This window comes from Eumetopias jubatus, unplaced genomic scaffold (assembly GCF_037043125.1).
Source record: "Eumetopias jubatus isolate StellerSeaLion01/CBP00866 unplaced genomic scaffold, mEumJub1_p1.0 scaffold_2, whole genome shotgun sequence".
In the NCBI taxonomy this organism is placed as follows: Eukaryota; Metazoa; Chordata; class Mammalia; order Carnivora; family Otariidae; genus Eumetopias; species Eumetopias jubatus.
This window is the reverse complement of record NW_028274808.1, coordinates 104901891-104918222: the sequence shown is the minus strand read 5'-3', so window position 1 is coordinate 104918222 and position 16332 is coordinate 104901891. Positions and strand designations below refer to the sequence as shown.

Here is a 16332-nt window from a genome sequence, read left to right as displayed (position 1 = left end):
TTTTAACTAATCTGTTGCTTACTGTAAATAGTTTATTTAACCACACACACCTATAGCATTAATTGAATAGAAATAGAGTACTGTCCTGATTGCTATATCTGAAATAGTATTAAAGGGTACTTCAATTCTTTACATAATGTGCACTTCGCAGTTGAAATTAAGGATATTCTAGATCCATCTTGCATAGTGGTTTTAGTTCATGTACTATACATAAAAAGCAGATCCCTAAGGTAGTAATTCACCTTCATTTTACTCTTTTGCTGAAATTTAGTGCTTTTTAGCATCATAATCTGTAAAGTTATAGTTTTACATATACATTTACCGACCTCTGAAGGCTACTGAAGGGATCTGCTATCTCTTTAAATAGTATTATTATGGCCAGATGTGTACCTCTTTGAAGCGCAGCAAAATAGCTCAAAGTTATTGAGAATAAAAATCTTACACCTTATATTTCAGTTACTTATTGAATGGTGAGTGTACCTTCTTTTACGTTCGCAAGAAACACAGCCTCTGCCCAGCACTATTTTGCAGCTCACTGTTTTCAAACATACGCACACACAATTAAGAAATAGAACTGCCAAAAGCAGAAAAAAATATTAAATCCTCAGTGCTGTGAGGCTGTTAGCCATAGTGGAAATGCCTCCTCTCCCCCAACCCCTCAGCAGACACTCAACTTCAGGATGGAAAGGAATTACTTAAAAGCTTCACTGATGCCACTTCAAGGCCTTCGTTTAAAGGAAGCCACATGGCTTTTTTTTCCTGGAATGTCTTTTCAAGGACAGAAGTTGAAAAACTCAGGGTGCCTGGGTAGTTCAGTCGGTTGAGCATCTGACTCTTGATTCCGGCTCAGGTCATGATCTCAGGGTCATGAGATCAAGTCCCAGGTTGGGCTCCGCACTCAGCAAAGAGTCTGCTTGAAATTCTCTCTCTCCTTCTCCCTCTGCCCCTCCCCCATCCACTCTCTCTTTCCCTCTCTCTAACATAAATAAATAAATCTTTTTTAAAAAGTTGAAAAACTCTAGCACACAATGGACACTCACAAAAAACACATCTCTATATTCTTCTCCCATTTAGAATCCTTGTGATGACAAACGCCACAGAGACATTTGGTCGAAAGAAAAAACCTGTGATCGCTTACCAAAATTCTTGGTAATAGGACCCCAGAAAACTGGTGAGAGCTTTTTGTTATGATTAACCAAACAGTGTAAAACTCCCGATGACTAGATAGTAAGTTCTAGTCACAATGAGTTTTCAAAATTCCTATAAATACTGATGAATAAATAACACATTTTGTTCTCTGATATAATCTGTTTAGCTTGATAATGTACTTAAATGCTTGTCAAGGAATTTTTTAAGTGAAAAAGATGAAAATAAGTGTCATATGGTTTGAATATCTAACAGCCAATCTGGTAGCAAATGCTAATTTTTTTCCAAAGACCTGAATTGAAAGGTGTTGTTGTTAACATTTCTAAAATCAAAACGAATCACATCTTGAGAAAGTGACTGACAGAATTTCATCAAAAGTCAAGATAGACACATATAAGTATCTATAACTCTTTATAATCAATCCCCTCCAGAAAAACAAACTCTTCCTGCCATCTTCCTGATATAGTTTATTTCTAAACTATTTTTTGCAGAGATGACTATTTTCTAAAAATCGAAAGGATGTTTGACAAGCAGAATTCCAGACATAAACAAAACTTTGTGCTAACAAAGGTATTTATTCACACCCAGGAGAAATCTTGCACCTCTTCTTAAATTGGCATGCAATTTTTTCCCCATAAACTTCTTGTTTCTTTAAGAATTGGTATTAAAATGAAGCCCAGTGGAAACTTTAAAATGCCAGACATACATGCTGTATCCTGCATGATAAATTATTTGGGGCTCTTGGATTCTGGCTTCACAGAAAACAGCCATTTCAGCAATATGCCTTTCTGAGGGGAATACCTTCCTTCTCCTCATTTGTCCAAAAATAACTGGGGAAGATTTTATGCAATGTACACAGAGAGTTTAGCCTATTCATTTTCTCTTGGTCCCATTTGCCAATATCAATTTGAAAACAATAACAAATATGGTAAAACCTTTTCTCATCCTTATTTATTTCATTTGTCTGTATCTATTTAAAGTCAAGAGACAACTAGAAAAACATTGAAACTGAAGTCTCTTCAGGAACTCCCACCGTCATTACTGATCACATCTCTCTGAAGCTTGGCATATCAAATTCACTTCAGAAAGCCCTGCAGGAAGTGCATCCTCTTGTTTCCTGCTAGATGTGCAGACATTTTTAAAATCAGGGTTAGATGGCAGAACCATTACTTGCCATCTTAAACTCGGCTGGGTTTCCAAATGTTTCATTACAATTGTATATGACATTTACCTTTGGAAGAAAAATTTTTTATCTCCTTTTTATAGAAACTAAATTTTTTCCCGTTTTGTAGTGGTGTAATTTACATGCAATAAAATTTGCCAATTTTAGCACAAATTTTGATCAATTTTGACAATTGTGCATAGTTTTATAACCACAACATTGACACTTCTGTCTCAAAAACAAACAAAAAAAACATTTCTGTCTCCCTAAAAAGTTTCTCCATCCACATCCCTTTGCAGCCAATGCCCCTCCCAATCCTCAGTCACAGGAAACTACTGTCCGCTACTGTAGTTTTGCTTTTTTTAGACTGTCTTATAAATGGAAGCATAAAATGTGCAATCTTTTGTGTTTGACTTCTTTCACTTAAGATAATGCTTTTGAGATTCATCCATGTTACTATGTATAGCAATATTTTATGAAATTGACTTTTTAAATGGAGAAACATCTTCTGATCAGTTTCATAAAAATTAAAAAGCTTCATTTTAACTTTAGTTTTTATCAAAGGCATTTTTCTGAATAGTTTTGCATAGATGTATAGTCTTCTGCATATTCAAATATTTTTAGTGTTGAAACTGACAAAAAATAAAACAAGCTTTATGGATGGTTATTTGAATGGGTGTGTCTATGATTAGATGGTTGTTTTATACACATACACACATTATACACATTCTAAAACACACACACATACACAGGACAGTTTATTCAGACCCAAGAACAAGGTAAAGACAGAATTCAGAAACCACAAACTAACAATTTTTTGACCACTGATAAAATTATATTATGCCTTTTACTGACTATGTAAACAATTAGATATCTACTTTTTCAGTTTGTCTTATTGATGCTGGTCATGCTATTAAAAGCAAACAACATGATTTAATACAATTCTTAAAAATAAAACTCAGAAAAGAATGTTTCCAGTTGATCTAAGAAAGGAATTAATCTGGTTTTTTTTTCACATTATAATGGTCATACTTCCTATCCTCACAAAGAGTTTATTCTTTTCAATGTTTTTAACACATTATTGAATTTTATCTCATAAAAGTTGTTATTTTAAAAAATACTTGGGGCGCCTGGGTGGCTCAATCCATTAAGTGTCTGACTCTTGATTTTGGCTCAGGTCATGATCGCAGGGCTGTGAGGTAGAGCCCCGTGTCGGGCTCAGGGCTAGGCTTAAGATTCTCTCTTTCCCTCTCCCTTTTGGAAATGTTAGTAGATTTGAGAAACTACTTCTAGTAGTTTCTTCTCTTCTCTTCTAGTAGTGCACCACATGCACTCTCTCTCTCTCTCTCTCAAGTAAATAAATAAATATAAAAATTAAATAAATACCTTACTAATATTGAGATATGAAGTTACTTAAGTATTTCATATAAGTTATCTTACTTGACCCTCCTGAAAACCTGATAGCTAAGTATTTTTCCCCCCACTACACAAATAAGAAAACTAAGCCTCAGGTTAGATATTTTTGTTCACATTCACACAATCGGTGTTAGAAATAAAATCCTGATCCTAGAATTTACCTGACTCTAAAGACCATGCTCAAGAAACCTTTATTCTACTCTGGATTTCAAGTATGGAACATTTTTCCTCCAATAAGTCTTAGATTTTGTTCCACATTTCTTTTAAGTCATGATTCTCAAAGTTTACTGAATCAGAAAGTCTGGGATAGGGCTCAGTTCTTCGTTTAACAAGCCTTCCAGGTTAATCTAAGGCATGCTAAAGTGTGAGAACCACTGTTTTAGGTCAAGCTTGTGAAGAACATTTTTATTTTGTATAACATAAATTACTATGTTTCATTCCCTCTAGTTACCCATGTATACAGATAAAATGTTCATTGTTTGGCAAAGATAGTAATCTAGGAACAAGGCCTCTTTCAATTCATTGTTTTAGACAATTTTGCTATTGAAAGAGTTATTTTAACAACTTTTCTGTTGGGTTGCTATGTTAGATTTAAATATAACATTAAATAAAGCTTGTCAGAGAGATAAGAATTTTCAAAATTTAAAATGGACGGCAACATGACATAATTACTAAGCAAAATTAGAACAGTGATTTCTCCAACTGAGAAAAATATTATAAGGCTGTGTCTGAAGACCATTGCTAGCTATTGACCTGGAATATAATTAACAGGTCCCTCTCCATCAGATTGTATAATAATGTAAATTGCATTAGAGCAGAGAAGTAGAAACTAGAATCTTAGGAATACTGAAGACATGGACCAGAAATATTATGATTTTATAAACACAGTTACAGTTACATGCACCTGATTAAATTTTAGGCAAACTGAACTCAAATGGCCTTTCTTTTTCTTGTGCAATCTAAGCTATACCCTTTAGCCCATAATTTAGGCTCTAACATACTAATTTTACAGTTTATAACACTGCTCATTTTGAAAAGGACATCACACCCTTGATTCCCAATAGTCACAAATCTATATGGGCACCTGTGATATGCCATTCTCTATCCAAAACTGCAGATTTTATAAATTATGTCACTGAGAAAGGACACCATTTAAAAAAAAAATGATTTCTGACATCACTTTTTTAGAAGTACATTCAAATTTAAAAAAACTTGTTGAAAGTTTAAACTCTGTCTCAAATTAGAGGAGAATCCAAGTATTGGTTTTGGTGATGTAATATCTTATATGAAACAATGATATCTTTCCTTTATATAATGCTTTATTAATATCAAAATACCTTCAGGCACAATATGACATGTCATACTCAGAGAAAGCTTATAAAATAAGCAAGGCAGGTGATTTTCTACTGATAAAGCCAAGACAAAGAGGAGCTAAAAGCCAAAGTCACAAACCAAATCAGTGATAGAGATGCGGTCAAACAGTCCCCCTAGAGGGCCTCTTCTTGTCACATTATACTTATCTCCAGTTTTTTAGAATTTGCTTCTTTTAAAATGCTGGTGATCTCTTCAGTTTAATTCAAGGAGTACTAATAGGTATCTGTTTGGATCATTACAATACTTAGTTTATTAATGACTTTGAAATGCTAATAGTAGGAAACTGTTTTCATTTCTTTAATTTCTAAACCTCTATTGTCTTTTCAGGAACCACTGCTTTGTATTTGTTCCTGGTTATGCATCCTTCCATCTTTAGTAACTCCCCCAGCCCAAAAACCTTTGAGGAGGTACAGTTCTTTAATAGAAATAACTACCACAGGGGGATTGATTGGTAAGATGGGTTATTAGTATAAATCTAAAAGTATATGTACTGTGCACAGTATAAAATTAGTGCTAATATTTATAAACATATAAGTTTGTAGCCACTGTGTGCCTTGGAAATGGATTGAATAAAATGAAGAAGCACAGAAATTATTCATAAGAAACTTTTCTCAGTTTAAGGGACTTGTCACCTCAAGAGGCCCACATGTAATTTCAATTTGCATTAATTATCTTTGATGGTAATTACAGATATAAAGTCAGAGAAATACCATTAACACCCAGGAATTTCATTCCTCCCCACTCTTAAGAAAATACTTTCTCTTCTTGTGTACTTTGCATTACAGTGATGCTACAGTCCACGTACATAATTTTCTATTTTGCTTTGGCACAAAAGGTAAATAAATAGAACTAGAAATGTGTATATATTTTATAAGTAATGAAAACTATAATAAAGCTATCAACAATATACAAAATTTAATTTTTGGTCTTTGAATTGAAATTGGAACTATATCAACCATCTAAGGAAAATAGTTAAATTAAAAGTTAAAATGTCAAGTATACACAAAATACAGTAATATAGTAGGAATAGATATTGCACATGAACATATTAATAATAAAATATATATAAGTCTTGCTGTTAAGGTAGAAATTCTAAGCAGACAGTGATATAAAAGTGGAATTATAATAATTCTAGAGCATGAACATAAACATTTTGCATGTATTTTAGCATAAAAAGTTGTTATATATTAACTTCTTTTGTCGGATTGCACGATCTCAATTTTATAAGTATCAACCCCCTCGAGAGTTGCTTGTGTGTGGCCCAAAAGGAAAGAAATGTGTTGAGTATAATTTGAGCAGCTACTAGGATTTACATATATTCTAATTGTAATATCCTTCACTGCCAATTCTTCAGTACAGGACTTGATATTGATTAATTGTGTCATGTTAAATAACAACTGTGAGAATCAAGAAAGCATCAACTACTTCAGCTGCTATTTGACCAGTGACCCAAATATATATGCCTGTATATGGTAGAATAAATCTACATTAACATCAGGACTAAAGGGAGTGATGAAAAACTGCCTTAAAAGTGGAGAGGAATGTAATACTTGGACAAGAATTGGACCCTGCTTTTTCCATGAGCCTCTGGGGCCAGGCAAAATCAACACATTATAGGTCCAAGATCCAAAACTGCATGAGGAAATTTTTAAGGCCTAAACTGTTGCAGGTATAAAGAGGACTGCTGGAAAAGTAGGACTATTTTTAGAAACTAAAAGCTATCAGAATTTAGTACTTTCTGCCCTTCTTTTGTGGCTTTCAGAGCCTTTCTCAGAATAAGCATGGCTCAGACAAGCTTAGAGCAAATAAGATACCACTAGACACTTGGGATAACCTTAGCATCCCTGGAACACAAGGTGAGCATCTAAATTAAGAAATATCTTAAAATTTGGCACTTTGTGCAAATAGATTATATACAAGAACAGCTAGCAGATCAAACTTCCCAGAAATTTTTATATATCTGTTTCCCCCTAAAAGGATGCCAGAATGACATATTACCAAGGCAATTTCCAGAAAACATAAAAGGATTTCTTTACCGTCCTGAGTTTCAAGACATTACTTTGTTGTGCCAGCCAAACTTTGCAATATGTTAACAACTGGAATCCTACCAGAAGCTTGATCATGTGAGATGACTAAAAGAAAACAACATAAGGCATCAAGAAGTCATCACATAAATGTTAATGGCTCTCTTGTTCAATAATTATTGAACTACCATGTTTTGGTAGCCCAAAGTTTTGGTGACTTATAAATTGAAGAGGGTGGGAGTGGAAGATGAAGAAGCAATTATGATCAAATGTAAGAAACCCTAGAAGTTAAATTTGCATGTGCTCTCCAAAAAGGCTCTTTTTCCTTTAAAAGTTTGTCCTTAGGGCCTCAGAAATATATATTATCACATGCTAAATTAATTTATATTTGACAGCTTTTGTACAGATGGGACATTATACAAAATCTATTATGTCCTACACTTCTCTGCTTAAGGCTTCAGGTATTCCTGTGTTCACTCTGCTAGTGATTTACATTCTCAGCCCGCTTAAGGATATTGGGAAATTTGATAGGATTTTACATTTGGAAATATGTACTTACTTTTTAAACTTTTATAAATATTCTAAAGAATATAGTGGATCTAAACGGAAAAAAATTAAGCAAATAGGTGATGTTTACACCAGATGTGTCCTGTCCTTTAACATTTTATAGTTGAATGCAACCACAGCACAACACATTAGTGGAAAGGAAATTATTTCACTTGTGATAAAGTAAAAAAAAAAAATTGTCTAAGTCCTTTTTAAGTATCTTTGAACTGAACATATCATCTGTTTTAATCAAATTTTCCTTCTGTTTGAGCACTCACATTTTTCTCTGTAAAATATTTCTGCATTTAGATGCATTTTATATAGTCAGTTAGGTTGATTATTGTTCCAATTCAATCATTCTATGTCTACATTTTTGCTATCTCCTGATAGTAAGCAAAACAAAAAGAAAAGAAAAAGCAAAACAAAAAGAAAATGTATTTAGAGAAGCATTCTCAAATTACATTAGTAGAGTCCTGTATACTTTTCCCTTGCTAACTATAAGGAACATATGCCTTATAGAAAAAGGCCTTTGTTTAGAAAACAAATGAATTTGTGGGACACCTTTAACATCTATAGTCACCAGAGTTGAGTATAAACCAGTCTTATTTTGAGAAATATTCCTTTTCTAGGTATATGGATTTCTTCCCAGTCCCATCTAATGTCACCACTGACTTTCTGTTTGAAAAGAGTGCCAATTACTTCCACTCAGAGGAAGCTCCTAAAAGAGCAGCTTCTCTGGTCCCCAAAGCCAAGATCATCACCATCCTCATTGACCCTTCAGATCGAGCATATTCCTGGTATCAGGTAAGAATACTACAGACAGAATCTAACAGGTAAGAAGGGGAGTATGAAGAAAGGAGGATGGTTTGTGGCAATAGCAATCAACTCAGGTCTCCATAAAAGAGATTTGCTAGTTTTATATCTGCATAAAAGTGGATAGAGCTTTCTTTGTTTCTGGAGAAACTAACTTTCTCCTTAAGTTTTTATTAATTTTATGGGGTGCCTGGGTGGCTCAGTTGGTTAAGCGACTGCCTTCGGCTCAGGTCATGGTCCTGGAGTCCCGGGATCAAGTCCTGCATCGGGCTCCCTGCTCAGCAGGGAGTCTGCTTCTCCCTCTGACCTTCTTCCCTCTCATGCTCTCTCTCTACCATTCTCTCTCTCTCAATAAATAAAAAAAAAATCTTTAAAAAAGTTTTTATTAATTTTGCATTAATTTCATAAAATTTATTAATGAAATGAAAATATAACAAAATAGCATGTATTTGTATGTATATCTGTGCTTCTACACATCTGTATTTTGAAAAAATAGACTGAAAAATAGACTAAGGGTCCTTTTTCCTTGGAAACTATAAAGTTGAGATAAATGTGAAATGCTGTATTCAAAAACCCCTTACCTGTTATTAGGCTAGGATAACATCTAAAAAGAGGTCTACACCAAGACACATAATAGTTAAAATGACAAAAAGTAGTGATAGAGGGAGAATTTTTGAAGCAGCAAGAGGAAAGAAAACAGTTACATACAAGGAAAACACCATAAATCTATCAGCTGATTTTTCAGCAGAAACCTTGTAGGCCAGAAGGGAGTTGCATGATACATTCAAAGTACTGAAAGGAAAAAACCTACAACCAAGAATAATCTGCCCAGCAAGTTTATCATTCAGAATAGGAGAGATAGTTTCCCAAATAGAAGTTAAAGGAGTTCATCACCATTAAATCAGCCTTCCAAAAAACATTAAAGGGAATTCTTTGGGTGGAAAGAAAAGGCCATAATCAAAAGTAAGAAAATTATGAAAGGAAAAAAATTTCACAGGTAAATGCAAACATACAATTAAGATAGTAGGTTAATCACTTATAAAACGAATATAGAGGTTAAAGCACAAAAGCAGTAAAGTCAATTATACCTACAAAAATCAGTCAAGGGATTCACAAAATAAAAGGATCATGAGTGTGGTATCATATACATAAAACATGATGGGGGGAATAAAAATTTAGCGTTTTTAAAATGGGCTCAAACTTAAGCAACCATCAACCTAATATAGACTGCTATATGCATAAGATGTTATATATGAGCCTAATGGTAACCACAAATCAAAAACCTATAACAGATATGCAAAAAAAATAAAGAGAAAGGAATCCAAGCATAACAAGAAAGAAAGCCATCAAACCACAAAGGAAGACAGCAAGAGAAGAAAGGAACAGAGAAGAACTACAAAAACAATCTCAAAACAAGTAACAAAATGGCAATAAGTACACACCTATCAATAATTACTTTAAATGTAAATGCACTAAATGCTCCAATCAAAAGACATCGGTGACTGAATGGATCTATCTATATGCTGCCTGCAAGAGACTCACTTCAGACTTAAAGACATATACAGATTGAAAGTGAAGGGATGGAAATGCATTTAACATGCAAAAAGAAAGCTGGGGTAGCAATGCTTCTTATATCAGACAAAATAAACTTTAAAACAAAGACTGTAACCAGAGATAAAGAAGGATACCACATAATGACAAAGGTAATAACCAAAAACAAAACAACAAAACCAAAAACTCCTTATCTGAATCTCTGCACCTGGGTTGGAAATAAGCCTGTTTCTCTGTATTAAAGTGAATGCACATAGCTCTGATCTTCCAGACAAGTGTAGTGTGTTCCATTCCCACTGATAGGATTTCAAAAAGATAATTCATGACAATCTAGGATATTAGAAAATAAAGTTTCTCAGCACTGGGTCCTTTTGTTATTTAACAAAAGTAGTTTTTCCAGATTCAAAAAGGAAGAACAAATTGTCAGGAAAGGTTTTGTGCCTGGGACAGAGTAGGAAAAGGTCATGATAAAGCAGATGGGATCTTAGATAGGCATGTTGACAATAATCTGCATAATAGGAAGTGAGACATCCTGGAAAGCTGAAATCCACAACTCCACACTAGGCATTGATGCCAAACTCCTACAGCCATCTATTAAATCATAGTCTACAACAAATTGCAAATTGACTGATTAGATTTTATGTCTTTTACCTTTTCCACCAGGTGTCTAGAGAAAAGAGAAATAAGCCTTAATTGACTCAAAGAGAAAAGAAAATTGGAACTTGGCAACCGCTTAGCCCCTGAAAAATTGAGAATTTACCATAAAGGGAGATTTCAAGGCTGTAATCTAACAAAATGTCCTAAATATTACAAATAAATCACTCTATGGTGGCAAAATGCAGGCTTTAACAAAGTCTAGTACTGGTTGTAGTATAGTAATTTGAATCTCAATTGCAGCAAATTTGCTATTCAACTAGATGTGGTAAACATCCACAAACCTACCACTAAGCCTGAATATTTATTGGTCAATTTAGGGAAAAGGTGATTTTCTCAAACCCATGGGCCTCAGCCTGAGCCATTATGAAACACTTTCCTATTTGGATTGCTGCTTTCTGCATTTCTGTACAATAAATGATTCTGACTAATCACAAAGGAAGGTTACCATTAGGTAAAATAATCTTGGCTTTTAGATGCTAGGTGGTATGTGATAAAAGCTGTGGATTTCAGATAATGTACATGTCAGAGTTTTCAGTAGTTTCTCCATTTAAAATAGCCAGTAGGGCTTTTCTAATCTAAAACTGCATTAATAGATGGAGCAAAACTATATAGCAGAACTAGCAGAGTGCTTGTGTATTACGGATATTCAATGGACATAACAAATGTTTTGCTTATGGACTGCAAAGGGGGCATTAATGCAACTTTCAAAAAGTTTACTTTCAGAATAAATACATACACTAAGAAAAAAAACTCAGTAAAGTTGGTTAAGGAGGCCTATCAATAAGAATTCAGCCTCTCCAAAGTAAGTTCTCAAAAAAGATACCTTCATCAGTGTCATAGCTTTAAATCCTGATGCTCCAAGCAAACATTTTCATCCTTTATTAATTGCAAAACAAATAACTCTCCAGCAGTGACTCGCTCCTTCCTTTAGCTTCAAGACTTGTCACAGAGATTGGTTTTTAATTAATTATTCATGCCTATGGTTCAAGTTAGTTTAATTATCCACCTTTTCATCATAGCATCAGCGATCACATGAAGACCCCGCAGCTCTGAAGTTTAGCTTCTACGAAGTGATCTCAGCTGGGCCCCGTGCACCCTCCGAGCTTAGAGCCTTGCAGAAGAGATGTTTGGTCCCAGGGTGGTATGCCAGCCACATCGAGAGATGGCTTGTTTATTTCCCTCCTTTTCAGGTATTGAGCAATAAGAATTTACATCATGTTATAATCTCATTAAGTTGATGACTTTGCCTCTAGGATAGAGGAAATTTTTATTCATTAAAACATTACTAGCTTTTACTCTGTAGTTGTAAATAAGACTGTGGCAAAGAATACTAGTTAGGCAGAGGTAGACAAACTGCTTAATTTTCTTTCTAAAAGTATTTCAGAATATTCTCCCTGCTGTATTTTCTAGTGCATGCCCATCCTGATTGTAAAGAGCTTCAAAAGCTTCATATCCCTGAAAAATATTGTTTTGCTTAATTAAGTGTCATTATTTCACTTTGAACCACCTTGCTGAATTTTTCATGAGTCCTATGTTTTTCTTGCCTTCCTTGCTTCTCTCTTTTGCCAGGCACCAACCTAGATTACAAACTCAGCTCCTATCTTGGATTGCATAAAGCAGTCCAGTCACACAGACATGGTGCATGCCTGTGTGTCTAGATTCGCTGTCCAATGTGATAGCTGCTGCCACATCTGGCTATTTAAATTTGTACTAAAATTAAATGAAATTAAAAAGTCAGTTTCCCAATCACATAGGTCACATCTTAAATGCTCAATAGCTACCTGTTAGACACCACAACTTAGAACATGCCAATAGTCACAAAACATTTTAGTGAACAATGCCAATCTAGACTAAACAGAAATATTGGAGAAGAGGGATGAGCAAAAAGGAAGAACAGATTGTGGTCACTTTGTGGTCCTCCATCATGGTGTTCTGGCATTTTCTTTCTGGCCACCTGCCTCCTTCCCTAGAGTAACAAGCAAATTCTTCCCCTTCGTCAGTTGAGGAACTTCTGTCCACATTCAGGTCCTCTAGGAGTCTTGCCTTTTTCTCCAAATGGATTATCTAACTATTTCTTAAAACTTTACAGTGCTACTCCTTTGAATGGACTCATGGAGAATGACATGTCCTCTGCCTCATTACACCTGGTGTTATTCCAACTTTTCTTCTTTTCTACAGTGCTCCTTCCCAGCTTGAATGATGGAATCCTTGTTTGCTTGGTTTCCATTTGTGATTTTGTAGCCACGTTTCTTAAGCTCTTTTGGTTCCCTCAAATGGCTTTCTTGTTTTCATAATATTTTTGGGACTTCTCAGATTATAAAAACATGAGTGCATTAGTGTGTGATTTAGTGTGATTTATTTCTTATTCCAGGCCATTAATTAGAAGGGCCTGGTTAAGTCTAACAACAATGTGTGCAAATCCCCTCAGTAGAATGTCTCTCATTGAATAAATTCAAGAATGCAGGAATTTTTTATTATACAGTTACACATCTTTTTTCAATGCGCATTGTCTTTTTTTTCCCCCTTTGGTAATTTAGTTGCTAATTATTGATGGGCAACAGCTAAGGATGGATCCTGCTACAGTGATGGATGAAGTACAGAAATTTCTAGGAGTCTCTCCTCATTATAATTACTCTGAAGCTTTAACGTAAGTTTATATTCTAATTAACTTATTGAAGTTTCAGGAGAGAATTGGTTTTTAAAAAATTGTAGTTTGGAGATACAGCTGTTATGTTAGCTGTTCCTTACATACTGATTATTTTCTGATTAGCTTGACATTAACTACTTGGAAACAAACTTTCAACAGTGTGGCAAATAAATGTCCTAAATCCTCTGTTGATTTCTAACTATGAAATATTTTCCCCTAGAAGGAAAGTAGAGAAGCAAAATAATTGTAAATCTTAAAACCAGCAATTAACCACATAAGAGGCTACTTAGGTCGGTAAGTGCTGAGCCTGTTTAACAGACAATAGGAGAAACCCGGTGGAAGCATAAAGAGGTGACCAACTAGATGGTTTATGAACTCTCTCCTCCATCTTTTGTGCAATTTGCAAAAACAATGTCATGCAGCAAGAAATCACCCAATAGGTGACTGAATTGGCAGAGACAGATGTGCTCTTACACATACTTCCATTTTTTGCTTCTGCGTTTTTACTCACTGTGTTATCTGACCCTGTCACCTCCTCTTCAGGTGGCCAAAGCAATCACAGCTCTGGTTTGGTTTCCTTTTGCTACTTTTTTTCTGATTTGCTTAGGTAACTGACTCCATCTGGGCCAGGGCGAGGATAAGGCAAGAGAAGCGTTAGGATTTAAGGAGGCACTCGCTGTCAGGTCCATGCAAATGCCCAAGAGAGAGTGCCTCCTGAAATTCTGCACCCCACGTACCTCTCTTACCTTACCTTAATCCTGACTTTGGACTCCATTTAGCATTTTAAATAAGACCTCCATCTTACTTTGTCCGCTATTATGGTTGGCAATCAAATTTCTGAGGTTGTGTTTATTCCTATTTCCCATGCCTAGAGCAACTGGAAGATACTAAATTGGATGGGCCATGGACCTGACCCCCACTATAACACTGTCTTTTTTAATTTTAGGGTCATAGGCTGAGCCTTAAAGAAACTGAAAGGGGGTGTTATGGAATTCTTCCATTGTATTTCTCATTATAAAACTCACTTCTATAGATCAAGTGATTTTCTTTTTTTACTGTACGCTTTATCTTATAGCAAGTTACAAGTTGTCAGAGGCAGGATTCCTTTACCTTTCAGCATCCCTTATGACAAAAATTGGCAGAAAAACATCAAAGACTACTTATGTCTTGAACAAATCATATGTAGAGATATATGTAAGAAAGACATTTTGGTATGGAGGACAAAGGAACTTGGCTTTTGAGCATCCTTCCCAAGAGCCATTTACTTTGTTGTTACTAGTAGCCTTCTGACCTCCGTGGTTTTACACTACGAGTACTATTAGAGCTTTGTAGAGTTTAGTTCAAGTACTAATACAGACTCTACTCGCCTCAGGTATTTAACTTTCAGCTTGACTTTAAAGAAACCTGAGTGATTTTAGTTTGCAGTTAGAAATTCAAGTCCACTTTCTACTTCATATCTTTTTAAAGCATCTCTTAGAAAAGAAAGCTTTTATTTTCTAAACAGTTTTCTATTTCAAGTTGGTTTATCTTTGGGTCTTTTTTATAGAGCATATAGCAAAGCATTGTATTTCAGAAAAAAGAAGTGAAGTATTCTATAAAGACATAATCTCCTTTTTTATGGAATGGTCCTTGACCTGCATGCTGTGTTATTTGTCCCCTTTGCATCCAGCTCAGCAGCAAGCTTTTTATTCACCTCCACAGTCGAGAAAAGGGAGTGTAAACTTAAGAGAAGTGATATCAAAGAACATTCTATATACAAAGAACTGTGGATCACTTTGCACCTGGGATGTATCTGGCTAAAACTGCCTGTTATATGATTCTCTAACCTGGTATGGGGCTCAGTGGGTGAAGCAGCAAGATAAGATATGTGTAGTCTCTGAAACCATAGCTTCTCGCCCTGCAGGGCTGCCCAAGCTCTCACCCTGCTGATAGAAATAATGTACAGCCATTCAGTTTCTTTTTAGATTTTCTTGTCAGTCATCAGTTGGCCTTACACACATCAGCAGTGGAGCTGTTGTAGAATATTTGGAATTTCAGGTCATTGCCTTAGGTCTGAATTGGGGTACCTCCTCCTTCACCAAGCCCTTTGCAGTTCCGAACCCTGCCCTGATAATTTAGTTACTCTTGTTAAAGTAACTGTACTGATAAATTTTTTCTGTGGTGCTCTGGACATGTTGAGGATGAGCAGGAGTCAAACAGAATGTATGTTCTCAGGAATGTCATTTATTGCTTCATATTTTTTCTGCTAGTGATAGTGAAGACTATCTCTTTGGTACTTAAAAAGAAATAATTAAAATCCTCTAAGAATGTACTGAACTGAAAACAGATATGAATTCTCAACTAACCACATAAAGCCAGGTTTTTTGCACAGAGAAGAATAAATGAATGAAATTAGGTCTACACAAAGATTTTACTATACAGTTTTGGCATGAAAAACTACTCCAATTTAAGCACTCTATAAACTGATTATCTGAAATATAAAAACAGTTTCAATTTCAAAACTGTTTTCAAGAAAAATGGGAGTAAGTTTCCATTGTTAGAGTATTATTTATTCCTTTCCACAACTGCTAAAGAAAGTATTCAAGACTTCCAAATTTCATGCAGTCCTTGGATAGTCTATGATGTCTCAAAAATGACTTAGTACTGTCATCATGAATTTTAAATGACATTTAGTATGTAAAAAAAAATCTGATTTTCTTGGTCAGAATGATGTGATTAAGCAGTATAAGTTTTAAACAATATAAATGGGAACTTCTCATGCAATTAAGGAAATTAGTATTTTACAATTCTTGTTCAATATAACCTTCATGCCTAAATTGTAAATAGGATTGATATACTCGCACTATTTTAGCTTTCATGTTACGTGTTACATAGTGTTTAGGCTGACTGATCATTTCAGAGAAAGCAGTAAAAATCATGTTTAGCATGGAATTGTGCTAATTTATATAAACTAATTTATGAAAAATATAAACTTTTTATTTTTCCATGAATATATG

The 16332-nt window shown here is 34.8% G+C and overlaps 1 protein-coding gene across 1 annotated transcript in view; it reads left to right on the top strand.

Annotated features, from left to right (window-relative positions):
* LOC114196676 (bifunctional heparan sulfate N-deacetylase/N-sulfotransferase 3) overlaps positions 1 to 16332 on the top strand; it is a 162785-nt gene that overhangs the window by 134454 nt on the left and 11999 nt on the right. The window contains exons 7-11 of the mRNA XM_028087403.2: positions 1075 to 1171; positions 5426 to 5549; positions 8298 to 8472; positions 11709 to 11879; positions 13227 to 13336. Of these exons, the coding sequence (XP_027943204.1) occupies positions 1075 to 1171; positions 5426 to 5549; positions 8298 to 8472; positions 11709 to 11879; positions 13227 to 13336 (677 nt within the window). The remainder of the gene's footprint in view (positions 1 to 1074; positions 1172 to 5425; positions 5550 to 8297; positions 8473 to 11708; positions 11880 to 13226; positions 13337 to 16332) is intronic.